General features: G+C 40.7%; 3 protein-coding genes across 3 annotated transcripts; 2 read left to right on the plus strand and 1 right to left on the minus strand.

Moving 5' to 3' along the window:
* Positions 1-1772: 1772 nt before the first annotated feature.
* On the plus strand, positions 1773-2984 carry nr0b2b (nuclear receptor subfamily 0, group B, member 2b). Its single transcript, XM_038724571.1, has 2 exons — positions 1773-2541; positions 2625-2984. Exons 1-2 carry the CDS (start codon positions 1998-2000, stop codon positions 2864-2866), a joined length of 786 nt encoding a protein of 261 aa, XP_038580499.1. The 5' UTR covers positions 1773-1997; the 3' UTR covers positions 2867-2984.
* Positions 2985-3166: 182 nt separating this feature from the next.
* Positions 3167-9583, minus strand: kdf1b (keratinocyte differentiation factor 1b). Its single transcript, XM_038724569.1, has 4 exons — positions 9440-9583; positions 7493-8430; positions 7309-7395; positions 3167-5518 (listed from the first exon to the last, which is right to left on the minus strand). The coding sequence occupies exons 2-4, from the start codon at positions 8409-8411 to the stop codon at positions 5424-5426; spliced, it is 1101 nt and encodes a 366-aa protein (XP_038580497.1). The 5' UTR covers positions 8412-8430; positions 9440-9583; the 3' UTR covers positions 3167-5423.
* A 2999-nt stretch (positions 9584-12582) lies between these two features.
* Positions 12583-26825, plus strand: zdhhc18b (zinc finger DHHC-type palmitoyltransferase 18b). Its single transcript, XM_038724572.1, has 9 exons — positions 12583-13403; positions 14108-14268; positions 16272-16421; positions 16664-16801; positions 17239-17290; positions 17399-17501; positions 17856-17965; positions 18724-18826; positions 24344-26825. The coding sequence occupies exons 1-9, from the start codon at positions 13153-13155 to the stop codon at positions 24698-24700; spliced, it is 1425 nt and encodes a 474-aa protein (XP_038580500.1). The 5' UTR covers positions 12583-13152; the 3' UTR covers positions 24701-26825.
* Positions 26826-27617: the final 792 nt, after the last annotated feature.

A 27617-nucleotide genomic window follows, 5' to 3' on the forward strand; every position in this document is an offset into this window, starting at 1 on the left:
TCTACTTACATCTGAAGGACAGAGGACACTCGTTTGAGGACCACCAGGTGCACATTTTAGACAGAGAAGATGGATGGTTTGAAAGAGGTGTCAAGGAAGCCATCTACACCAGGGTGGAGAAGCCGTCATTGAACAGGGGAGGGGGTCTACGCCACCACTTATCCCCACTTACAATGCTGTCCTTTCATCACTTCCCAGGAAACTCAACAAACTTAACCTGTTGGCCTCAGGTGAAGATACCAACGATGGTCGTTCAGTCTTGGCCTCAGGTGAAGATACCAACGATGGTCGTTCAGTCTTGGCCACAGGTAGTCTCAACGACTGTAACGACTGTCGTCACAGCAACAAGGAACACTAACGAACCAGCGGTATCGATGACCCGAGATAACGACCCCACTGAGGTTAAATAGCTGAGTTTCCCTGCCAGTCAGTCAGAACTGAAGAAGTCCTTTGGATAAGGGACGAAACGTCTTCCAGTAGTTTCAACCAAGTCCAGTTGCCCTTCATTTTAACCTTCGTTGGATAACTATGACCTGGATGACTGAGAATCTTCATAGACAAAAGAACAATGTTTCTCTCTCACCATAACAGACTTAGTCTGATGACTCACGCGCATGTAGGTGTATTTGTGGGTTTCAGTGTGTGTATATTCTTAATCAGAGTCACGTAACTATTGTCTTATCTCTGATTGGTGGAATTGGTGTTGTTGCAACCATCGTCCGTCTCCCTATCTGATTTGGACCACATTTGAAAGTCAAATCCAAACTCCAAAAGATCAGATTCCATGTGACTTGGGCTGTTCACACTGTTATAAAAAACCCCAGATCTGAGTCACATATGAGCAAAAAGGTTCAGTTTGGCCTGCAGTCTGAACGCAGCCGTAGTTTCTGTGTGTGTAAAGCCACAACTAGATAGCTGATTCAGATTCATTACAATGAAATGAAGGGATGAAAGGGAATTTTGAAACAAAATTTGAAATGAACTGTTTTGTTTATATATTTTCTATAATTTAAAACTTTGGGGCTCCGTAGCTTGTTTGTATCAGGTGAGTTTCAATACTTTGTTTGTGTAATTAAAATTTTTCATATTATTGATGTTGATTGAATTCATACTAAGTTATAATATTCATTTCTCCAAATCCTTCACAAACCAAGTCAAGTATTTACCAAATGTTAGCAATTTCCGGATAAAACTTTGTACGTTCATATTTTGCTGCCTCAATTACGATTATAGATGCAATCAACAAAAGCTGCTTAACAGTATTACCATTTCATCGGTTGTGTCGAAGAATAAGTCAGCTACCCATTTAAAATGTTACGAGTAAAAGTATTATTAACATACCCTGTGTTATGCATCATAAAAAGATCATTAATTATTAATTTAGTGCTAAGTAGACCACAGATATTTTCAGAAAGTAACAGGTGCTACAGGACAAGAGTTCACAGCTCTGTCTGTGGCCTAGATTACATATCTAGAGGAATTTACATGAACTGATTCCACCTTGATCAAGTTTGCAATTTTTTTTAAGGATTTCCAAAACTGAAAACTGGAGCTCGAACTGGCAGCACAGTTGTGATCCTTAAAACATAAAAAAACTTATTGTATCATGCAGGTCTAAGGTGTAACTGGGGCACAGGTCAGGTGGCAGTCTGTGCATTGACCCCGCCAGTCCTTGATAGACTGGTTCAGGCTGAGTTAATGACTCAGGTAAACATGATAAATGTCATTCACCCCGCCAGCTTCTGTATTTTCTTTAACTAGCCTTATCGCCGATACGTGGAACGAACCTAGATTCCTCTACATGAGTAGTCCACGGTCAGTTATTTATTTATTTTCTTTCAAATGCAGGGCCTTAAAAAAATAGGGTCAAGGCTGCATTTGGCGTGAGCAGGCGACATCCCGGATAAATAGAGCCTGAGCTTGTGGAATCGTGTGCAAGCCCTACATGGCATTGTTCATGCTTTCTGGAGCTTACTGCGGATACTTTTTCCTTCGTTATGTTTCCTCTAGAAGAGATTACAAACAATACTTGCTCTGGTTTCCGGGATAAGCATCCTCACACTATCCTTTACAACATCTTGAGCGGGAGGGAGAGTGGCTACCTCAACAGCAAACTGAACCATTGCGCCACGGAGCACAACTGCCACTGTGAGCAGAGGAGGACAGTTTGCCTTAAGGACCCAAAGGCCACTTGCCAAGTTGCCTCCAGTGTGCTGGTCAAAACCATCTGCTTTGTGAGAAGTTTACCATCCTTCAGTCAGCTTTCATCAGGGGATCAGTCGTCATTATTAAGACACTGCTGGGTTCCTTTATTTGTTCTAGGGCTCGCCCAAGAAAAGATAGTCTTCGAAGTGACTGATGTCCCAAATTCGAGTATTCTCCGACAGATTCTGCTCGGACCACGACTCCCCGAACAGGAGGCCGAGCAACCAACTCTTGCTGAAGTCCACAAACTGAGAGCTTGCTTGCATCTGCTGTGGAATCTGGATCTCAGTCCGAAGGAATATGCTTACCTGAAGGGTGTTTTATTGTTTAACCCAGGTAAAACACTTTTTTTTGTTAGTTTTAATTTAGCTTGTTGGATATGTGACATGATCTTTAACAAACACTTCTTTATGTTACAGCTGTTCAAGGACTGAGTGCCTTGTCGTTTGTTGAAGCCCTCCAACAAGAAGCCAAAAGAGCTCTCGAAGAAGTCATTCAACTCCTGCACCCAGAGGACACCGATCGCTTCAGCCACATCCTTCTAGCAGCCTACACCATTCAGACTGTCGGCTACAGCCTGGTCACAGAGCTCTTCTTCAAGCCAGTTATTGGCAACACAAATATGTTACATTTATTAACAAAGATGTTGTTTGTGCAATGAGATCCGTGTGAGAAAGCCTTATGTGAGTGAGTGTTATAAATATGAACTTTTATACAGTGAACTTAGATTGAAAAGCACATGAAATAAACCTTTAAATAAATACCATGAGTTTGATGAGGTTATGGTTTTAAGAATTGCATGACCTCTGTGAAAACATAAAAATCAACATTTGTGAGGAAATTATATAATTATCAGTAGTGTCCTAATAGAGAGGGGATTTGAAAGCAGCATGGTCTGATCTTAAAAGAAATGCATACTGTGTCTCCCTCATGTGGCTAACAATAAGCATTCAATTTCCTCTTTGTTTCACTTCATTCACTTTATTGTTTTTACAATGGGACATCAGTTAAAAGATTGTGCACTGTCAATTTAAGAACCCTTCAATACATCTTAGCTGGAAATATAAAGTAGCCTACCATACGTTGGTGAAAGATCCAAGCATTAGACTTTGGAATTTAGGAAACCTTCCAAGAAAATGAAAGCAAAATGCTATGCTTTAGCAGACAATTCACCCCATTCAGTGAAATAAGAAGTATGTTAGGATAGTTTCAGTTACACATTCATCACTTCTTAAATAGTGCAGTTGTATTTTCTGCTTCCTGGTAGAACACAGCGCAACCATGTTCACACCATTTCATTATAACCACCAAATACAAGAGCACAGATCCGGGGAGACAAGTGTAACCTGGACAGATAAACCATAAGGATGTGTGTATTAGCTATCCATGTGTATTAACTGCACTACAATAGGATCCATGACCAACAGTAATCATAAGCTAATGCTGATAAGGACACAGGGCTGAATAAATTTCACTGAGTCAGCTGGCCAAATTCCCATCAGCACCCAGGATCAAACACATCAAGCACGTTGGTGAAAAAAAACAGACATTCACTTAAAGAGTCGGCTCAGAATAATTTCACTAGTAAGTTATAGTTAAAGTACTTGACGCATATTTCAATTTGAGACTTGAGTTACAGACAGGACGGCCACAAACAGTATCCAGGATGCATCCCACTCCTGGTTAATTTAAAAGCATAAGAGCTAACTGCTTTATATGAGATTCAAGTTCTAACACTAATAATAATGTGCACACACTCCACATTGTATGAACATCAGAAGTAACAACAGAAAAAAGCATTTTTACATTCATTTTCCAAAGCTTTCAACTTGTCTTTCCATAGGGGGACAAACAAATGTTATTTACTTACTTTCTTGCCTAAAGAATATCACTCTCATATCTGTATGGAAAATGTAAAGCTACTGCCAAAAGCCAGTCAGCTTAGTATAAAGACTGGAAACAGTGGAAACCATGTTGCCTGGCTCTGAAATACACCCAACAAAAATTATGGCTCGACGCATAACCCCCTTTAAAACCACAACTTGTCTATTTCACACTTTGTTTCTCTGCGGAATAAAGAAACCAAACATAACGTGTTAATTAGTGAGCTTTAGAGGTGTTGCTAGGCAGATTTTGTGACCTTCGGACAGAACCAGGCTGGCTGGTTCCAATCTTTATGCTAAACTAAGCTAACTAACTGGCTGTGGTGTGTCATTCTCAACAAGAAAGCAAATGAGCATATTTCCCAAAAGGTCAAACTATTACGTTAAAAAAACAATATACATTCTTATTTCTAGTATACCACTAGGCACACAGAAAACACTCACCCCAATATTATAATTACAGAATTAATCATAATTATTAATTAAATCAATTACTTACAATTACAGTATTGCCACTTTTAAATGGTAAATGGTTGCATTTATAACGCTTAACAATTTTGTCTGTCACTCACACATTCACACACGCTACGATGGCAGCATGCAGGATGCTAACCAACCATTGGGAGCAATTTGGGGTTCAGTGTGTTGCCTCAGGACACTTCAACATGTGGGCATGTAGATCGAACCGCCAACCCTGTGATCAGAGGACGACCCCCTGAGCCACAGCAGCACTTCTAGGCAATGCTATGCCTGTTACATTAATATCAAATACATCAAACTATGGAAACTATCAGAACATCTCTGATCATTCATCTAGAATCATTGACTGTAAATGTGTGAGACATAACCACAGATTTGAAAGCATTGATACATTCAGTTGTTTTTTTTTGTTTTTTTTAAAATCACACAAATTTGTTGAAAATCAAATCTATGGTGATGAAATGTGCCCAAAAAAATACAACTATATTTTTTTTTTTACAAAACTAAATTCAAATGTCTTATGAATAACAACAGCAGGATAATCTGAACAGCAAATTAATACAATAGCTGCTGGTGATATCTGTCTGTAGGGCACACTCTCAATCAAACAATCCTTCAAATATACACATAATATTTATTAACCACAAATATCTACACACAGTGCCCTGAGTTCACTGAAGTCCTTCAGACAATGTGAATTTTCTTTCTTCACAGCAAAGCCATAGTCTCTACACAGAGCTTGGCTCCGCCAGATACTCCTGTGCAAGTAGCGTCGCCTTTCAATGTCCCATAAGTGACCTTGTGGACGCAGCATGGCAAGTAATTCAAGCATAGATCGCCAGTGTGGAGCAGGAATCATGTTCTCAGAGAGGTGCGAATTAGTGGGACACCTGAAGAATTAGGTTCTGTGTGAGACGGAGAGTAGGCTGTTGGAGAACTAGAAGTATGACCTATAACAACAACAACAACAAAAAGACAGAAATATGATTACATGATTATCCCTCGGCATTAATCTGGAGAGGAGACTGAGCATTCAGTCTGCTCCCTGCCTCCAGATTCACAGTGCACTGCAACTAGAAATCCTTTCACACTTACATCTGGGATATTGTCATTTAAAAAGAGGTAGCAGTAAGTTGGAAAGATGGTGAATAAAACAGGAAAACATTTATAAAAATGTCTTTCAGACAGCAAAAACTTATGCTTGCAGGTAGAGAACCTCACTTTATGCTATATAGCCAGATGCATAGATACACAATACAGGGCCTCATCACGCGTACAAACAGATTTGTTAAGTGGCACATACAACGGCATTCAATATTTTTCTCAAATTTAAAACAAAATTCCATAAGTGGTCAAAGCCTGTGGCAGGACAGAGAGTCTTTATTGTTTGACTTAAAGGTTTCCTGTTAAGTGTTTACATTACATTTACTCATTTAGCTGATGCTTTTATCCAAAGTTGCTATATATGTCAGTGGAGCAACTAGGGGTTAATGGGCTTGCTCAGGGATACACTGTGTCACAGTAGGAATCTAACCTGAGTCTCCCACACCAAAGGCATGTGTCTTATTCACTGCGCCATCACCACACCCATTAGTTGCAAATAGGAGCTAAGTTTTTACCCAGGGGCCCCTCTTTCGTTTGTTCTCCCAGACGCACGGATGCACGAGCACACAGGTGACCCGATACACATTCCTGCCGACAGTTTCACACTATTCTGCTGATCTACAGATGGCCAGCAAAGGCAGAGAATAAGAAGCCTGCTGGCAAGTAAACACGGATGAAAACAGCACAGGTTTCAAAGGCTGAATCCCGGGAAGTCCCGAGTGCCAAGGGCTGTCCAAATCAGCTGATCCCACAAGGGGGCGGACTTTGTGCAGACTTTATGAAGAAAAAAAATTTATGAGGAAGTCAAACCAGTGGTCGGCACTTCTGGGACATACAGTACATGCGTGACAGATTTCCCCTGTTGTACGTTAGTCCTTATAGGCAAGTCATGCAACTCGGCAGCCATCTTGGCAACGCCTCCGGGCAGCTATTTTGGACTAACTAAAGATCAGGCTCCTATCTGAATGAATGGGGAGAGAGCCAGAACTGCACTTTTACAGGTCACCAGGACATAAAATCTACGGGAACAGAATCAGCAGTAAAATCTAGGGCTGCACAATATATCCCCTGAGCATCGTCATCGCAATGTGCTCTTGCGCAATAGTCACATTGCAGAACAGTGCAATATCAAGCAAATCAAATTAACTCAACCAGCTCAAGTTTTTTTGCTGCTTGATGGAAAAGGAAAACTTGGACAGTTCTCATTTCAAGTTTGTCTGATGTAACATCATTTACTCTGATTTAAGAGTTATTGGATACACAGTTTGTAACTAGTGAGTGACAAGCAGGCAAGCAATCCCAATATTATTCTTGATCAGTTGATCAATTCTCCCTCACATCTGTGGAACCACAGGATTGGCTGAAATATGTTTCCAGCTTTGGCTGTTAAAAGCAGACGATTGGCTCTCTAGTGGGAGGGGCGGGATCACCACCATGTTCGCCATTACGGGCTTTCCCCATAGACTTGTATTGAGGATGTGATTGATTGGTTTGTCTCCTCTATAAAACGTTAAATGTCACTAATCAAACTACTGGGAATAAAATAAGTGCATGACACACTATTCAGATAAAACAAATGTTCATGAAAAACAAGAGTAGCCTACATCTTATGAATTTAACAGTAAGAATTTCTTACCTCCATTGTGCCGCCACATCTCTCTGGCACACTTGTCAGAGGAGGTCAACTCTGATATTTGGATGTTTGGATTTGATTTGTAGTCATCTTGAGGAAACAAAGAAAATGAGAGGGATCGTTACTTGACGGTAGAAAAGCAGTTCTAGCACAATACTGAGTTAAGAAGTGAAAAACTACAACTTACTGTTGTTGCTGAATGAAAAGCCATCGCTCTCCCTCATTGTCTCGTTCCCGCTGTCCGACCACGTCCTCTCCCTGCGGGAGATGAGCGGCCTCCTCTTCGCGCTCTTCCGAGTGCTGATGCGGATGATGCCGCGCACCAGCCGGCACTCCGCCTCCTGCTCATCCATTTTGTGCTCCTCTGCCAGTGAGTTGATGAGCTGGTTGATGGCCTTGCTCTTCTTCAGAAACACAGAGTCTGACGTGCACCTGGCCAACTCTTCGATCTGATATTCAGAGTAGAGCTCCAGCAGCTTTTTAGTAATAAGAGAGTCCACGTTCTCCTCGCCATCCTCCCAGTCATCAAACCTCATAGACTCATGCAAGGACGTGTGGCTGGGCTGTGCTGGACCACCTGTCTGAGATGGAGATGTGGTTTCAACATCCAAAAACTCTATTGGACTGTCAACTTTGACTCCAGCGATGCGGACGTCCCCCAGCCAGTCGACTGCATCCTGTTCTTTGTTGTCTCCTGGGTTCAAAGCTCGGAGGCTCACCTTCTCTGCTCTGTCAGGGGAGCTCTCGTTTGGTGCCAGGCACGGAGCGAGGGTGGAACGTTGGCAGACCCTATACAGGCCGCAAGTGAGCACGGAGCACACAAAGGTGCTACAGCTCCTTGGAGAAGCGCAGGGATTGCAGGTTTGTGCCGCAGAGGCGGGGTCAGCTGAGCCAGGAATGAAGCCAATGGTCTCAGACTCCTTTCCATTAGCATCTTTCAGTTGAGCTTTGTGGACTGTCTTTGGCTCAGGGGTCGGGAGTCGGTCTTCCACTGGGTCAACACAGCGCTCCTCATAGGAAAACCTCTGGCTGCTGCTCTGGCTGAGTGCACGCCTGTAGCTGCCAGGCCCTGAGTCTCTCAGACTACCAGTGCTGCCGGCAGACATGGCTTAGTGGCTCCAAGGTCTAGACATGAATGAGAGAAAATTAAGTCAATAGGTGTGAGCTAAATGGTAAGGCAGTGTTGGAATGGCATCGCTAAACAACATCCTTGCTATCAACCTACAATTGTAGCCGCCGGAGGCCATCTCTCTTCAAAACATATGTGAAACTGCTATCCCCAGGTGGCAGGTAAAGTAACCCAACTGGTTCTCTCAAGGATGTGTAAGCACACAAAGACTGTTCACATATCAAATTCATTGTATAATGTCATGGAAGTTTAGAATGTGAACACGAAAAGGTTAAAATAATTTAAAAAACAAAAACGATCTGCCGCATGCAATGCCATCTGTGACACTAAATCAAGGCACACCAAATTTAATTTAAAAAATCTTGGAATTGAATGCCCCCTCGGTCACGGGGAAACGTCGATCAGCCGGAGAATGACCAACTAGCGTAGATTACTTATTTTGATCTGTTTTTCAATTCCGAACTTGTTTAATCAAACACCGGGTAGTAAAATGTCAGCATTAAAACGGATTTAGACGGCTGTTAGCTGGGCGTGTTAAGTTCGTATAAAAACGGCATTTTTATAGGAGTAACCACTGAGTGAACGCTGCATGAATGCCGAGTTGAGGAACAAATATTTTTGAATCCAAATTATCTTTGGTTATTTTCTCCGGGTATACATATTCACTGAAAACATAAGTAGCTTTACATTGCCAGATCTTCATTGGGTGTCTGGCGGTTCCCTGACAGGATGTGTTAGGACGAATGTTTACATGAGTCATACAATGTAACGTTATGTAGGTAATAAACAAACTGAGTAAAGTAAAATGAAAATTTTTTTTAGCTCTTTTTATCCACATCAAACCACTTCCCTTGCCACGTTACAGTTTGATACACATTAATAAACCATAATCCCTTTCGTGTATAAAAAATATTTTCACTTTCATGGCGACTTGTCAACGCCACAACTGACGCGGAAAGTAACGTTCAGTCCAAGCAGACGAATTTCTCACTAAACATTACTCACAGTAAACACAGTGCATCCACCGAATAAATTAGTGTTCTCTTCTCCAGGAAACATTAAACACTTCTGCCCCAAAGGTTTCACTTTTAGTAAATTGTCGACCAAGTCCGTGTACCTGAGGGTCAAGGTGGAGGAAATGCACCAGGTAGCTACAACAGCAGTTTCAACTTCCGGTTATATATTCAAAAATAAAACGCAAGTGAAATTGCGACTACAAGTGCGATAGGGTTATGTATTTTACGTATTAACAGTGATAATTAAAAACACAATAAAAGCACGTTTTAAAAAACAATGGAAATTAGCCCAAAAGGCCACTTTCAAACACAATATTTCACATAGACAACATTTGTTCACTTTTATTTTGACATGACTTCCTTTGTTGTGCCAAGTTCTACCTGCCTTCCGAGAACTGCTTACACTCGCGGGAGCGGGCACAGCTAAAACGAGAACTACAAGATATGGTAAAGCTAGGAAAGTATTGTTTTAAAAACGATATAATCTTCTTTGTGGGATTCATCTTTAATCTCTATAGCATTTAAAAACGTAGCTTATTTAATTCATGCAGTAATCATTTCTGAGCCGATTAATCCTTTGAGAATGACCAAAAAATTAAAGTTGTGGCAGAGAACAACGAATGCAGTAGCAAATGTACAAATGTTGCCTGGACTGACAAGCAATATACAGAAATGGGACAAAATGTGCAACGTTACATCTATCAAATTCATCCTAAAACAACATTACTATTACCTGCTTTTATTCTTCCTGCTAAACACTTCTGTCTTTGACCTGGTCCTGACAGCAAAGGCATGAAGCAACACAGATGGTCTAGCCCGTGACTGGGGAAAACAGTATATGATGTACTATTTTGCATGTTGCAAATCATTTTTTTTAAACTTCATACTGTGAACTTCCTCACATCCTATAGTAAATATTTTTCACACCCCTGCACAAACTGTACAGTAGAACGAGCCCATAGCACGAATAACAAATTTTGAGAGTCAACTCTGACAATCTAAGCCAGTTCAGTAAATAACTTGCTTGATCTGACCACAACTAGGATAACCAGACACTAACCTCTTTTAAGGAACATCTCATATAACTCAGAAGACAAAGACACTTTGCAATGCAGAACTGACATGTCCCTTGATTATGTGCCCTTGACCATTAGTTAACATGCTGATTTGGATCCTGGACTAACAGGAACTGTTTCTCTCTGTAAAGTAATGAAGGGCATATGACATATGGATCACTAATTGGTGTAGGCCTACTGACCTAAAACTATTTTTCAGTAGTATACTTGATCATTTGAGACACAGTTCCATCAGTTTAGGCCCCTGATTCCCTAAGGACAATATTTCAAAGCTTTTTATTTACACAGATTTCTTAACCCTTCATATGTCTAAGGTTACCTGAGGTATTATCCGGTTTTATTGTGTTGATGTCTTAATTCTGTCCTCTCTCCACTTGTCGTAGCCTTGGTGTCGGATTTCTTCTGATTGCCGGAAGTGAGTGTGAATCTGCTCTTATCTCTCACCAAATTAAAGATCACTCGCTATGACCAGTTTAATGCATTTAAGTCTTACTTTGCTCCATTATGCTTCTTGACTTACAGTACTTGTTTTATCTATTTTTTTAAAATATTTTCTGCATACTATTGTGACACACCATATACCATATAATTTTTTTTTTGGATGTGTAAACCTGTTTAAATAAATCTGATTCTGATTCTGGGTCTAAACATATACTGACTACCATGTGCAGTACTTTGTAAGGAGTAAAGGTGTTACATTAAATTATTTATTTCCACAGTTTTTAGTTATTTACACATATATTTATATCATCCTGTTTGCTTACTTATGTCTTATAATGTTTATTTTGTACTTTGTGCACTATTTTCCTTTTGAACTAATCATTTGCATGGACAGTGTCTTCTACCATATTGCAAATATTTTTGTTTTAATGAGTTGGATAACGCTATTCACATTCCTGACTTGATAAAGTATCATCATCCCAACTGGTGAGAATTTGGAGGTGTTTTTGTTACCAAGGCCAGGGCAGACAAAATGTCTCAGTATTTTAAGAGAAGGAAACAAAATATAGCCTACATACAACAAAAGATGTGTGTTTCCACTCTTACTATAATCGAGACATGTGTCAAATGACATTTCCCTTAAAACATGTTATATACTGTCAATTTTAATTAATGATAGTGTAAATTTAATGCATTTACCAGGAGATGGGTGGGAGATGAATTTCTCAGCCAAAACAACCACTGCATAATAGGACTACTGCATCCACCCCATAACTATCTTAAGAGACCGAGTAGTCAAATGGTTTTAACAGCATGCATGGCTCAACTGTAATTTCATTTCACGTAGTCTTCCTGGCTAAAACAACAGGACGCATTTCTCAGCAGCTAAAAACATCAGTTCTGCCAAAATAATTGCATCCACCCCTTCAACTCAATAAGGGCACTCAAATCGTGATAGGAATCAAATGGTGTTATCAGCACAAACTTTAATTGATCGACTTTGACTTAACATTTGCTTAAAACACATTGATAAAATACACACCAAATAGAAGGTCTTCAGAAATATTGAGAGATTAATGAACAAACCCATGCAAATTTCAGACCAATCAAATGTTTCCTTTACGGAGTCTAATTAACCATTGATGAACGTTCAGAGACTATAAACTTCTGATCATTTATCATCATTGATGAACCCCACAAAGACGATTATATCGTGTTCAAGCAGTACTTTACTGTAGAAATCTTTATTGTCTGGTACATTTGGCACCAGCTGTGCGCGCTCCCGCAAGGGGCGTATTGTTCGTGGCAGGAAGGCAGAACTCGCCATAACATCGGTTATGTTGCCGAAAATGTCCTCGATGAATCTGCGTCAAGTCACACACAGTGACCGCTGATTTACCGGATATTGCAAAATGTGGCTACTATTGACGTTTGATATTTGACATTTATAGAGAAAAATGTACTAATGACCGTAGGAGACGTACTCCAATACATTATGTGGCCACTCCGTTTTAGGGAGTGCCATCGTCATACCTAAACTGTTATATTTTAACAACTGGTTTTTATTTCGAAATAAACACAACCGGAAATACACCTTTTAGTTGAGTGACGTTTGACAACAGCCAACGTGCTAACCTATATTAGTCACGAACGTGTAAGACTCCTGGCAGGAGAGCAGTATGTATATAAAATGCGACGTTTTAGTGCTCCTTTTAACTGTAACGTTACATAAAGGTCCTCTGAAGAATAGCATAAAGGTTAGCTAATCGGTGCACGGCGAGCAAGCTAACAAGCTAGCAATGTTAACGGTATTTGGGGTTTAACGTTACTGATGTTAAAAAGTCCGCAGCTGGCTGAGTTGGCTAGTCTGAATGGAAGAGCTAACAAGCTAACTTAACTATCGCCCGAATTGGTGCGAAGTCCTTCTGGAGACAGACTTTCAGAGGACTAACGTTAACATAAATGAAGAGGAATGGAAAGTAACGGGGAACATTTCGAGCGCTGGGTCTTAAGGTTATTTACAACTGGATACCCATAGTAAAGGATTAGCTTGTTTTCTACGTGGAATGACGACATTTTCACCGTTCAGCTGCCTCAAACACGGGCGTTGGTGATGCTGTCGGTCACTGGCCAAATGCTCCGGTTGTCCGAATTGGGACAGAGCATCAAAACTACATTATAAATCATGAAAAACTGCGAGTATCAGCAAATCGACCCGCAGGCACTTCCGACACCAACCCCGACCCCTCCACCCCATCATGGAAACGACAGTGACAAGAGAGAGGAGCCGAAGAGACCGAGGAGAAAGTGGGAAGTTTTCCCCGGAAAGAATCGCTTCTACTGCGATGGACGGATCATTGTGGCTCGACAGAATGGGGTCTTGCCCCTCACTCTGGGCCTTATTCTCGTCACAAGTGGATTATTCTTTATATTTGAGTGAGTCCATGTTTCATATTAGGTCAACGATTCTGTCATATCACCTGCGAGTTCAGTCGTTGTTTCTGGTGACAAAGGTATGGTATTTAAAGGACGAAATTTCAATACATCTCAGCTACGGCAATGTGAAGCAAACCAGCTATATAAATTGAAATTTCATTGAATTGACTCCTGTCTGGGGTATTAGATCTAGGCCGAACCGTAGAGCAGGTCCTAATCATTTGATACAATTTCATTATTTATGTTTTACAAGCGCATTGTCTTGTCTAATACGCAAATCAACAAAAAAAATCAGATTTCATAATGCGATCCGGCAGGCTTTACAAAATTGTACATCTAAAAGTTCTATTTGTCCCATAATTTTGGGCTTACAATGTGTGAACATCTGTTTTGGTTGTACATTAAACCTTGATTTCTAAACTGTTATTGTGATATGATTACTATAATAAGGAATAGTGCTTGAATATGAAAACGGCAGTATTTCTATCACAGTAATGTAAAGTGTGTTCTTCCTCCAGGGATTCAGATAGTGATTAAAGGCACTGAATGTTAATTAAAATAGATCCCCCTGGTGGATGGAAAAAAAAAAGCAGGCTCAGTTTGAGACAGGGCTCTGTTTCCATAGTCTTCCAGCCTTTGATATGGTCAGCCTGCCTTGGTAACTCACCCTCTCTCTCTCTGTCTGTGGCTGCCCCATATCACAGCTGCCCCTTCCTGGTCAAACACCTGACCAGCTGCATACCTGTTATTGGAGGAGGCCTCTTTGTATTTGTGGTCATCACCCTGCTCCAGACTAGCTTCACTGACCCCGGCATCCTGCCTAGAGCAACGCCAGACGAGGCTGCAGACATTGAAAAACAAATTGGTAAGGGCCGACTCAGTTGTAAGTGGAGTCAGGACTATATGGTGGTCTCAAGTGCTTTTGACTTTGATATTCAGTATCATTTAATTGAGTTTTTTTTTAGTATTCGATGGTTTCCCTCAGAGTGGTGGGAACTCCAGTTTATTGCATCGTCCACTTGACCTCTCCCTGTGGTCTTTATATTTCCTAAAGGAAATCTGAACCGTGAACTCATACTGCCTAAGCTCAGCTCATTTCTTTATAAGTTACCCTCTGCTCAGTGGCATTCAATTATGTCAAACTTTAAGGACATACTATTTTTGGTGCTGTCGTAAGAGCTTTCACATGGTTTATTTTGCTTCAGAGCACTATTCACAGGTGATGTTGAAGTTCTGTCATTGTTCTGCAAGCATCTGCTATTTTACTCTGAAACGGAAACATAAGCCAAGTCCTAATGGAACGGTCACCGGCCATTCTGTGAACTGGAAGATTTGTTATTCCTCTGACAAGGTCCTGTACTGATTCCTTTACCCCAATCTGTCCTTTTTATACCATAATCGTGTTCAAAGCGGTGCTTCAGTTAGTTCACTGTCAGTTTTCACCAACAGTATCTTTTCTTTTCATGTGGCATGCTCCAATATGACCTTACTGTCTAAAGTTGGCTTCATGTGCACCTTATTAACTCCTACTCATGACCAGAGCTTTGGCAGTATTGATGTAAGATGTTCTTAAAACTGTACTGCTGCTTTTCCAGCTATTTTTGAAACAAAGACTCTGACATAAGTATTGATTATTTACCTTCCGCCCTATCTGTAAGGAAATGCTTTGCACATTTTATTTGACCATGTATTCTCTGAACAGGTGTGTTAGGCTAACTGATCCCATTAAATAAAAAAAAAAAAAAGAACACAGAATGTTTTGATTGGAAGATTTGAATCTGTTGCATAAACTAGAGCTGTGTCCAAATTTTATTATAATGCAGGTTTTGAGGACAGATTCACACTGGAAAAGTGACTTAAAAATTTTTTATTTGAGCTTCCTGTCCCACATTGAGGATGGTGGTGGGTGAAACAGGTCCGGGAACCCCTCAGACACCACTCTAAAATATTTCCTGTTGTTACAAAATGGAAAAAGTACATTGACTTCTTATATATTGAGTGGAAATAATATATAGAATATACAAGCAGTATTGTGACACAATATAAACTTCTTTTTTTATTTTTACAGTAGACATTTTGGCATTTCATTGCAGGAAAAATTGTTAATCACAAGTGCTTCCAGTTCAGGTGAGCCAGTTCCAGTGTGCCGGTATTGTGCCTGCTGGCTCACTGGCACACTTGATGGAACTCTGCCATCGTTAATGTTGTTTGATTCACCTGTGCCGTGCCAAGTCAAAATGTTTGCTATAAACAAAGGTCTCTAAAGCAGAAAAGGTTTCTGGTTGGAAAGCCCCACAAGCCTTGTTGGAATGTTATTTTGTGCTTTGTCAGATTGTTGTTATGGCTGTATGCCAGGCTGTGCATATTAATCAGAATTTAGAAAGCAAGTGGGACAGGAGAATGGACTGGGTTGTGAGCATTCACTGCGGGAGCTAGCGTGGCTTGCAGGCCTACAGCAGTCTTTCACAAGTTGAAAATTATACAACTCTTTGTCGATTGTCGATACGCTCTAATGTCTTAGCGATCACTGTAACCACTGCCTTCTTTGGCCTGCCTGGCTGGACCTTGGAGATCACTGTAATTTTACCTATTAAAGTCCAGTCAAACTGTGTAGAGTGGGTCAATTCACAACTGGAAGTGAATGTATCCCGCCCTGTTGCTCATAAAAATGAACAAGGAGTGAAACCTTATCTTACCACAGAGGTGTGTGTGTGTGTGTATAATGGGTGGCAAAGTCATTTACAGAATACGCAATTTCTGTTTTTTACAAATCGCCTGTATATGTTTAATGGCTAGAGTTTAGGTGCAAATACTAAAAAGCCAGACGACTATCACGGTTGTGTCTCTCTCCTGTCCTCTCCTGTGTAGACAACACTGGAAACGCCAGCTATCGACCTCCACCGCGCACCAAGGAAGTCCTCATCAACCAGCAGGTGGTGAAGCTCAAGTACTGCTTCACCTGCAAGATGTTCCGTCCTCCGCGCACCTCCCACTGCAGCCTGTGTGACAACTGTGTGGGTGAGCTGTGGACACACACCGACACGCTGACATTTTCCAATGATAAATAATGAATAGAGGCCTCATAGGGCTACTGCCAACATCATTCCATTACTCCAGTTCAGGCTAGACTGACTTGAATGACATGTCCGAGTATTCCCCAAACTGCTGGTCGACTCCTAAAATTAATTTTTTATGAATTGAAAAGGTCAGTGGGTTCCACTTTGAGTTCATTGTGAGTTCTCCTTTTGTTTCTCTGTCAGAGCGTTTCGACCATCACTGCCCTTGGGTGGGGAACTGTGTGGGCAAACGCAACTACCGTTTCTTCTACACCTTCATTGTGTCGCTGTCCTTCCTGACGGCGTTCATCTTCGGCTGTGTGACCACGCATCTAGCACTGAGTACGTGTTCCTGCTCCGATTCACAGGTGTTCCATGGTTGGAAAACAGTTAGGATTTTACCGATAATAACTGCAAACACACCTGGCTCAAACAGGACCTGTCAGTGTGGTAATAGTTTTTTTCTGGCTTGGACTGCCAGACGGGCGAGGTTTATCACATCAGAGCAGTTTCATTTTCTGATAAGAAAAATATAAAAGTGTCTGGAATTCTCCACTTGGTCATTTGGCCGCTCGCCAGCTTCTAAATTTAATTTAATTGCCAGTGTTTAAATTTAATTATTCTAAGAGCCCTGCTCGCTGAAGGGTTAGAATAATATTTGAAGAAATTTAACTGCAACTGTTTTGGGCATCCCAACATGACCACACACATTTTCTCTTTAATGGACTCAGAAAGACACTTTGAGCCATGTGTCATTATAATGTTTTCCTCTCTTTCAGGGGCTCAAGGTGGAAAAGGCCTGGTGTTTGCTTTACAAGAGAGTCCAGGCAGATATCCTTTTAATCATAAACGTGTTAAAGTGAACACTGTCTGGGAGTGTGTTTGATAGATTTCTCCCAACTCCAGTACACCTGTGCTCTCCTTGACCCAACCTTTCACTGCTGTGGAGCTGGTGATATGTTTCTTCTCAGTCTGGTCCATCCTGGGCCTCTCAGGCTTCCATACATACCTGGTTTCTTCCAACCTGACCACTAATGAAGACGTGAGTATGGCCTAGAGTTAAATTTGTTACACTACAATTACAGAGCCAATGTTCAAGAACAATTTGGAATATTTGAAAAACAAAAGTAATATTAAATTAATTACATACAATTACATATATATTGCAGTAATGTCACAATTGAATAGAATATCTAGAAATCCACATGGAAAAAAAAACAAAACAAATAATAATAGATAGTTGCTGAGGAAAGCAAGATTTTTTTTTAAAAACTTTTGTGAAGTTAATGAACTTCCAAACCAGATCAAGGACTACCTTGCAGAAACTCAATGCAAAATTTAAATGTATTTTGAATAAAAACAGTAAGTACACTTTATATCTTGTTGTCTTTTCCAGATTAAAGGCTCCTGGTCAGGCAAGAGTGGAGAAGATGTCACCAACCCATACACTCACAGAAACATCTTTGTCAACTGTTGTTCTGTGCTCTGTGGACCCATGCCACCCAGGTTAATCTTCCCACATACTAAGTGAACTACTAAAGGGATCCATAAATGATTACCACCTAAAGATGATGTCAGTTTGCATTAGCATTTCTCGCTCTGATACAGATAGGGTTCAGTGCCAAAACCAGGTCCAAATTACCAAGAACCGTGGACTTGTTAAGACATGTGCGTTTCAGTTCTGCTTACTGGTCCTGACTGAACTGCCAGGGGCTGCTAACATCAAGTCATTTGTTACGCAGTACGTCGACAGAGCACGCGAGACCGCAGCAAACGCTTTAAAGTTTGGTTTAGCTTCAATGTAAAACACACAGCAAAATGCAACACCTGCAGGAAGGAAGACGTACCTCCACTATGACGAAGCATTTACTTCAACGCGGCGTGAATCTGATGGAACGCACCGTGTTCAGTATACTGTGGTCTCCCAGCTGCAATGATGCCCCAGATACAGCTAACGCTAACAGTAGCAATGACTCATGCTCAGAGATAAAACACAGATGAGCTGACATTCACCTTTTTATATTGAATGTAAATGAATGTTGTCTTCAGCTTATTCCAATATATATTTTTTCTGGCTACAAGCTTGTAGCTGCGTGTTTCTGAGTTGCATGTGCTTGCTTACAGGATGTGAGAAAAATGTGTAGTCGTGCAGTTTCTGAATGCGAATTTGAGATTCATTACATGTACATTTGTTACCTCATGATGTTCAGTGTGCATCCATCACTAACACACCTAATAACTTGGATCTTCCTTGTCTTTTTCAGCTTGATCGACAGACGAGGGTTCCTGCCCGCAGATGAATCTTCCCAGACTGCTGGCGTGGACATCGAGCTGCCCACTCTGGCAACTAAAAGCGAGATAAATGTGGTAGGAGGATCTTCCCTGCTGGCTTTTGGCTTGCAGGCATCCCCTTCTCCTGTGCCTGCACACCCCAACTCCCACCAAAACACTTCCTCTGCCTGACAGAAGCTTTCTTGTCTGCTGTAGCCCCAACCCAGAATCTGCTGCTTGTTGTGTATGGGTTAATCCCTACATACTGTTTACACTACAGTCAGAGGTTTACATATCAGTACTACTTTTCTTAGTACAAACAAGACTTTTAAAAGCATTTTGAAAGTAGGTAAACAACTTGGTGTAAGCTGGCAAAATATTAATTGGTTTTATAATAAATTTGAACGTTTTGGGAAATGTGCTTATTTGCTGAGGGTGAGATGAGAAGATCAATATCAATCCCACGTCTGCGTGTTAAAGCTAGCCTGTAAGTTTTGTAGAACAGAGGCAAGGTGGTAATTATGTCGTAATGGTAAATGCTATAACATAGCGTAACAGTAGAGAAACAAGTTACGTCAGCAAACTGACTCAGTAATGTCAGTTACACAGCAGATTTGGCTTTGCTAACATTATAGCCACTATAAGCTGTCGGTCATACCAGACAGCTCGTAGCAGCAAAAGTGTGTTGCATTGAGCAGGAGTGCATTTTATCGCTTATGATTTCAACGTGTTGTGTGAGAGGAAGATTGTGGTATTTCTTCCTTCAGAACTTACAGTCTAATTTTTTGAAGTAAGCTTTTGGAGTCTGGACATTTTTTAGCCTAGCTTAGAAGGAAAGCTGCTAGCATAGCTCTGGCAAAGTGGAAAAAATTCCACCTAGAGTACCAACACCTCTAAAGCTCACAAATGAACAGGCTTAATTTTTTTTGTATCTAAAGAAACCCAATACATCATTTAAGTAAGACAAATTTGGTTGGTGTACTTAAATGTTTTCAAAGCCAGGCTTGCTGTTTCCCCTTGTTTCAAGTATTCGTGCTAAGCTAAGCTAATCAGCTGCTGGCAGCATTGTTATATTTAGTGTACAGACACAAGAGTGGGATCAATCCTTTCATCTCTGGGGTGGAGAAAAAGCAAATGAGCCTGTTCGACAAAAGGGAAAACTATTCTTTAAGTTTATGATTGAGTAACATTCGGTTGGCCCCGGGCAGTTCACTCATGTCTGAACAGCTCAGTCATGTTTACCTCATGGACATAAACAAATTAGGTTTACTGACATTATGCTTTAGAAATAAGGAACAGGGATATTATTCACTATGTATTTTTGTACCTTTTTTTTTTTTTTTTTAAATTCACCATCCTCAATATGTTGTTCCTGTGCAGTATGTCCACTCAGGGTGTTTTTTAAAAGGGAGAAAGAGAGCAGGAGTTGTAATAAGCGAAGACTCAGATGCTGTTTCTAGCTCGTCGTCCTCCTCACAGGGCGGCTCTCTTGCTGTTCTCTCTGACAGCAAGGGATCTTAACGTGGCGACTGGAGAGTTGTACAGCAACTTTTGTTTACAAGACGTGAGTGCGGTTCAGTCAGAGTTGCAGTCTGAGCCACAGTACTCTCATATCAAGCCTTTTTTTCTGTTTACACCAAAATAACAAGACGGCTATAAAACCTTTTTTTATTTGTGTGTACAGAATAAACAGAAAAGCAAGTGAAGTTGCACTGTTTCTAGTCTAAGTTTTATTTTATTGTTTTATTTTATTGTAAATAGTCTTTTGAATTCAGATTCCATACACTGGGGAAGCTGTGAGGAAAGCTTTTTCTGCACCAACTGTTCCTTGTTTGTCGTAACACACCAAGCCAACCAACATCATTTCCCAATTCTTTCCCTTCATGTCATTATTCCACGAATGTTTTTTGTATTTTGTCAGTACCTGAAATGTAATAAAACATGCATTTTTGTCCATGCAATTCATCATCTGTGTGTACTATTTTTTTTTTTTTTTGTCATTGTTTTGTTTGTCCACCTTCACAATTATTATAAACATATTGGAGTATAATTGTATTTTCAAAGGAAAGGTCATAGCATCAGTACGCTCCCCCTGTGTCCATTCACCCGGTCTTAACTTTCTGTTCTGTATGTGGTCTGTCTCTGTGCCTGTGTCCTGCCATCGAAACTAGGAGGAGAAATGTCTGGACTTTGCTGTGTCCTGCACTGGCTGATTAGCCCCTGTTAGTGCAGGAAAAGTGATGCTTGAGCTTGGTAAGCCTGTTAAGAGAAAGGGAAAGAGAGTGCACTGTGCCCCACCACTGTGTCTGCATCTCCTCTTGGCTGGGTGCTGTACTGCTGCATGGCTTTATTCATAACGCTGTCATGTTGAATACAATGAAGAGTGCATAATTTAATACAATACAGGATGTACTGAATGTAAAATTAGTTCAACATTTACGTATAGTTATGGCTCAAACAGTTCCAAAATAGAGTTCTTGTTAAAGTAGAAACACATTTGAAACAGCTGTTTTAGGCCACGATGGGTGAGGAAAACTTCTAATAATATTGTTAAACACTAAATTGCTTTTTCTATTTGGACATTGAAATGATTACACATTGACTGTAGGAGGAAGGTCGTTGAGGTGGATGAATCACTGAATAATTTTCTAAGTTAAGTTAGTTGGAAGAACAGCTCCATGTAGAGGAAACAAATGAGGACATGCTGACAGCCAGGCTGGATTCAAACCAGCTAAACTAAGTTGTTGTGTAGCATTCTACACAGTTAATAGTGAACTGGCAGTTTATCAACCTTGATTAACAGTTAAATGTTTGAAAGTTGAACAAAAAAGAGCCGTTCACCATTTACATTTATTTCAGGCAAAGAGCTTATTTTAAAGCTACACTTATCAACATCTTTATGTTAACATGGAAAAAATAAATTTGGGACTATTTATTCATATCTTTTATGTAATTAATGTATTATTACTAACTTATTGTCTTTATATCTCCTATTATGTAAAGCATTTTGAATTGCCATGTTGTAGAAAGGTTAGCTTGCATTACATTAGCTTGCATTACAAATTACAGTACAAACAACAAATTATGATGAAATTTGAATGCTAATGTTGCTCTGCATCTGCTGGATGTGTAAATATGCAACTGTTAGATATTGTGTTTGCTATATCAACTTTGTTGGTAGGTGATATTATGTGAATGTGTTTACAGCTTATTGCATTGCATCCCAGAGGCCAGAAAATCAACGAATGCAGGTTCAAGACCTCACACCAACAGCAATATTATTGGGAGCGTTGTTTCTTGATGTCTTTGTTATGCTAGCCAGAATTATAAATGAACCAGTGGCTTAAAACTTGTGACCTTTAGGATTGAAATATTTTCTGCAGCCCCAATTTTCCCAATTGAGAAAGAGGATGTTTGCCTTTAGGCACTTTGAAAAGTCATGGTGTTAGGTAAAGAAGCTCACTATATTCACACACCGGATTCAGTCTGTAGATCAGTGGTTCCTGAGCTTCAAAAAATCCGTAACTGTGTATAATTCCTTCACTTCTTAAAACTGATCATAATTGCTATGAAGCAGCCCTATTCTTTAAAGGGCTACTTTTTACATGTCAATTAACTAATTTCAGAAAGTACTACTCAGCCTACTGTGGCTTTGGAGGTGCTTTGTCAAGTCTTAGACAATAACGATGATGACGTCATTATTTCCTCATAAAGTCATCATGTTGACATTTTTTAGGACAGATGTCCAGGGTGCCCAACAGTCTAATCCTAATGAATTTCGTGATCTTGTGACTTTCCTCCTGCACAGTCAACATTTTAATTTGTCCAATTATTTAGTTTATGCCCTGCAAAACTATTGAAATTCCCATCAGCCTTTGCTTTGTGTTTAGCAAATGTTAGCATGCCAACACACTATTGCACATCAGTAGTCTATTATTCAGCAAGAGGGCACTGTGGAAAAACTTTATAAGTTCTATGACTCTGTGTGTTGCAGACCGTCGCTCTGCATGACAGATAAGTAGTAGATCAGTAAATGAAAGAATGTAAGAACAGTTACTGTGGGGAATATAAAGCACGAAACAGCCTAATCATGAACAACACGTGTTTTGTGGAGGTGATATCAAATGCAACTCTCAGCTATAAATCAAAACATACAACAGGACTCCCGTCAACTGCTTTTAAATATGACTTATTTATTGAGTTTCCAACAAAAAGAACAGACACAGACCTTTAGATACATCCACCTGGAGGGACTGGACATGCTCTTGAAAGGGTTGCTAAATCTTTAAAAACCTTTCATTGGAGCCACGGAGGGAGTGTTTGATTTTTTCTACTTTCATAAAGGATAAAGCATCCTTATCCAATGGGTGTGAGAGGTGGGGAGACGGGCTCTTCCAGTGCATCAGTTCAGTTCAGTTCAGTTCTTTATTGTCATTCAAACATGTAAAACATTAAGGAACGAAATTCGTTTCCCAGGTCCAGCAGCGTACAGAATGACATGCCTCGCGAATAATTTGTAAGAAAAGCCACCAGTTCAGTGAAGTAGGGTGGCAGTGGGTTGGTAGCGGGCAGGACACCGAACAGGCCTACTAAGGGTGATTGGAGGACTTTGGTAGATGTGACGGCCGAGACTGAGTCAAATACAGAATTCCAGAACCAAGAGAGAGCGGGCCAGTTCCAAAACATGTGACTGACGTTAGCTGGACCTAAGTGACACTTACCGCAATTTGGATCGGTGCCCGGATAAGTGCGAGCCCGTTTGCTTTTAGACCAGTGGACTCTATGAATACTTTGCACTACAAAACCCCATGCCGGCCGCAAATAGATGATGCATGGACCCCATTTCAGAACGCACTGCCAGACCTCAGGCTAGGACTCCCGTTAACTGTTGACTGTAAATCCTGCTTAGAATGTTGTCTTGTTAGCAGAAAGCTTACACAGTTGAGTTGCATTGTGGGAAGTGTAGGATCCATTTTTTTTTTACCTTGACAGATACTAGGGGCTAAAAATCAGGATATCTCTGCATTTGCCTTTCATTTCTTTTACATTTATTCATGCTTTTATCCAAAGCGACTTAAAATCGCTATATATATGTCAGAGGTTGCACACTTCTGGAGCAACTAGGGGTTAAGGGTCTTGCTCAGGGACACAATGGTGGATGGGTCACAGCGGGGATTGAACCCAGGTCTCTCACACCAAAGGCATTATCTGTTGCGCCATCACCACCCCCTTTTCTCTTGCAAGACCCCAAATTTTGTATAAAGTGCAATACTGAATTGCAGGAGTAATCTTTTAAAAACTTGTGCACATAGTTCTATCTATCAAGACAATGTTCTTTGATGTTGCTTGAGATAAACACCTTTTAGTGTGATTCCCTTGGTCTAATGTGCATCCACATGCAGATCCATTGCATGAAACATTTGCAAACTCTGGCTCTGGATCACTCATATGGCCTGCTTGCCTTCCCAGCTTGTCTTTGATTTATCTTGCACAGCTGTAGCCACATTCACTGAAGTGATTTAACACCCTGCTGTTCTCCCTGTTAACTTCACTGGCTCGTCTCATCAGTTTTTGTCTGTTTTTCTTCCCCTCCTCTGTCCCGTGCCTCCTTAGTGCACACAGGGAACTAAAGATCTGCTGGAGTCGGCCACTCACTCTCCTCTCCTGTCCACCTCATGTCCTCAGGGGAAACCTCAGACAACTCATACATGCCCAGACAACAGCACTGCGTTGAACACTGACCCCTCACCGGAGCTCTCTACGAGCTGCGGGGCTCGCAATATTGCTAGCTACCAAGGCAATACCTCTCCATCACGTCACGCCAAGACTCGGTCAAAGAAAAGTAAACGAGCAGCTCTGCATATCCCCAACCCTGCCTCCGATGTCCCTGTTTCCCCTACCTCTCCAGACACTGGCCCCAGCTCCAAAGCCAGGGGCCACCAAGGTGCCGCCTTTGACCCTTTGCACTGACTGACTTGAATGACGGCTTTCTCAAGTGAAAACACACATCGTCTGAAGCTTGCATGCTGTAACACAGTCAGATACAAGTGGTATGAATTCAAGATGTTCTTTATTGTTTGGTGGTTTTCTGATGGTCCTGGGTGTGGTCATTGTGGATGACAATCACAAAGATATGGAATTACGTGATCTGTTTGCAGTAGAAACACTAGAGCAGAATGGTTGGAGATTATTCAGGCTGTAAAGGATGCATTTCAGCCCTTGGTGTAGAATGACAAAAATTTAATTTGCAAGATGAAGGAACTGGTGTACTGACGGAGCCATATGTCTTTCTGATGATTCTTGTGTAAAACATGAATTTTACCAGCATCAAATATTGTAAAATACTGGCTCTGATGTATCAGGTGGACAAACTCTGGGAGCTTGAATGGCTTCGCATGGAAGACTCAAGCTCAGAATCTGTATGCATCTGTAAGGAGAAGAGTTGCTCTCAAAGGGAAAGTCCATCCCAAATATAGAATTCACATATATAATTTCTACTATAAAAGACTGTGCAGCTGAGTTTGAGCAAGTTTTTGAGCAAGAGACATATAGGCTGTGAATAATTGAAAAAGTCATGGGACACTCACAGCAGCCATGGAGCGTTTTCAAGGATATGGGGATATTTTGACAATAATATCTGAAAACTCTGTGTTCAAATCATTCTCCTTTGGAAGTACTGATGGCTGACAAATTAAAAGAAAGCCCAGCATAAATAGTATTGGTAAGAGCACCTTCAGTGATCACTGTCATGGATTTCTAACTTTGTGAAACTGTACAGGAGGAAGGTATTCCTTCATTTGATGTTTTTATGATGGTAGTGGAGACATCCATTTCTGAAAACTGGCAATCTGACAAGCATGTCTATAATGATTGCGCCCTTATCTCTTTTTAAACATATGTCTCACTTCTCTCTATAACAGCACTTACATATACACTTGCTTTTTGACGTGTTCAGACGCCACAGTAATTTGTTTCAAGCATGCCCACCTTAAAGCAACATTATGTAGTATTTTTATCTTAAACATCTTCAAAATCATTTTGACATTACACTGACTTGTAATAGAGCAAATGGCGTCTCTGTCATTGCCGCTCTGGCCCAGTATTGCTTGGTATTGTCACCATGTGACATTGAAATCCTGGGCAGGACCAAACTATCGTGAGAATGGTGTAATGCTTTACGGCATAAACGCAACTCCTCCGCAAGCAAGCTATAAGATGAAGTAAAATATATAGAATATACAAAATGAGTTCTGAGGAAGAAGCTAGCTTGGTATTCTCAGTATGGATATCATGGCAGAGGCTGTGAAGACAGGCACAGCCTCTTTAATCTGGCTAATGGTGGAGAGAGCACTGTTTAACACATTGCTCTAAAATCTTTAGTAATAGGTTTTGAGTCGGGTTGAGGTAGTGAAGGTCATAGCACGAGATTCATATAATTTTCACCTCTGCATTTCTCTCCACATATTCATTCAGGTTTTCATTAGTTGCCATCTGTAACATCTCACACAAAGGTATTGGCCCACTGAGTTCAGTAAGTTATCCAGTTTCAATTGTAATGGCTCAGCAGAGAAACAGTTTTGAACCCAGGTGTACAGCTCAGGACAGACAGGATAAGTTCACATTTACTTGTGGTCAAACAGTTCAAACCAGGCAGCCAAATGGCTAGAAAGCTAAGGCAGAGGCCCAGTCATCGATCTGGCAAAGAGTAGGCTAAATGATAATGGGCGGAAATATATACTGCAGGGCTGATGGGTTAAGTGGAAACAGGTGGAAGGAGAGGTCAGGTATGGCAGGGAAGACAAAGCAGACATGAGAATGGGTGAAGTTGGCTCACGTGGCATCAATGGACCAACCCCAAAAATAGTCATATTTTTGGGCTGTGATATTGCCACAGCTTTTTTTTTGTTTAAAGGTGTTGACTTTACTATCCAAAATGTTTTTTGCACATGTGAATTCTGTTTTTGTGTGGATTTCAACTTTAACGCAAACAACACAGTGACTTACGTGTGTATCATTTGTATGCTGTTGTGTGCTGTTGTTCAGATTTCTGTGCTGTATAAATGGCAGCGAATGCAACTGCATGATAATGGCTAAAGATGTATTTTATGGTATTTTTGTTTATTTATATCCATTCAAACATCATATTATACACCTGATAGGTCCTGTACCACTTTTTGTAGGTGATTTTGATTCCCGAATATAACTTCATCCATGAAGCAGTATAGTTCATTGTGCTGCACAAGCTCCTGCTCGTGTTGTCATTAATATCACGCAGTGATTTAAAGCTCCCTTTCAAGTCTCCACTTCCTGTTCACATTTTATATCAGCCCAAGCAATACCTGTTCTCTCCTCCTTAAAGTTGTTTTACTTTGTGCACTTCAAATCTAAGATCTATGTGATCGATGGGTGTGTTGTTTTGTTCTCAGGTGGAAAGCTGTAGGGGTTAGGTATTTAATATGCAAGTTCTATGTTACATATATCATGTTTATCCACAGTGTAACCTGATGGCAATAGCTGCACTAAAATGCAATGATCTGAACAATCATCTTCGTGGAATAAAATGTGGGCATACACAAACACACACACGCAAATCCACACGTTTGTTCCTCCATCCCTGTGGGGACATTTCTTTGATACATTCCCTAGCCCCTTATCCTAACCATATACCTAACCTTAACCCTCATCCTACTCCTAACACAATTGTAACCTGAACCCTAAAAAGTTTGAAAGGTTTTAACCCTCAAAAAGCAGTCACTTGTTGACACAAGTCCCCATCTTTTGGTGTGCATTCAGGTTAAAGTCCCCACCAGGAAATAAAAACATTTAACACATGTGCGCACACACACACACACACACACACACACACACTGTTCGTCTGTAGTTCACC

Source organism: Micropterus salmoides, unplaced genomic scaffold, assembly GCF_014851395.1.
Source record: "Micropterus salmoides isolate LMB-PRFRI ecotype aquatic unplaced genomic scaffold, ASM1485139v1 Ms_hic_scaffold_17, whole genome shotgun sequence".
Lineage (NCBI taxonomy): Eukaryota > Metazoa > Chordata > Actinopteri > Centrarchiformes > Centrarchidae > Micropterus > Micropterus salmoides.

Coding starts and splice junctions, on each gene's coding strand:
- nr0b2b (XM_038724571.1), top strand. CDS start 1,998: ATGTTTCCTCTAGAAGAGATTACAAACAATACTTGCTCTGGTTTCCGG. Junction 2,542..2,624: donor TGTTTTATTGTTTAACCCAG/GTAAAACACTTT, acceptor TTTATGTTACAG/CTGTTCAAGGACTGAGTGCC.
- zdhhc18b (XM_038724572.1), top strand. CDS start 13,153: ATGAAAAACTGCGAGTATCAGCAAATCGACCCGCAGGCACTTCCGACA. Junction 13,404..14,107: donor GGATTATTCTTTATATTTGA/GTGAGTCCATGT, acceptor CCCATATCACAG/CTGCCCCTTCCTGGTCAAAC. Junction 17,502..17,855: donor ACCTGACCACTAATGAAGAC/GTGAGTATGGCC, acceptor TGTCTTTTCCAG/ATTAAAGGCTCCTGGTCAGG.
- kdf1b (XM_038724569.1), bottom strand. CDS start 8,411: ATGTCTGCCGGCAGCACTGGTAGTCTGAGAGACTCAGGGCCTGGCAGC. Junction 7,396..7,492: donor CTTTTCATTCAGCAACAACA/GTAAGTTGTAGT, acceptor TGTTTCCTCAAG/ATGACTACAAATCAAATCCA. Junction 5,519..7,308: donor GATGTGGCGGCACAATGGAG/GTAAGAAATTCT, acceptor TTGTTGTTATAG/GTCATACTTCTAGTTCTCCA.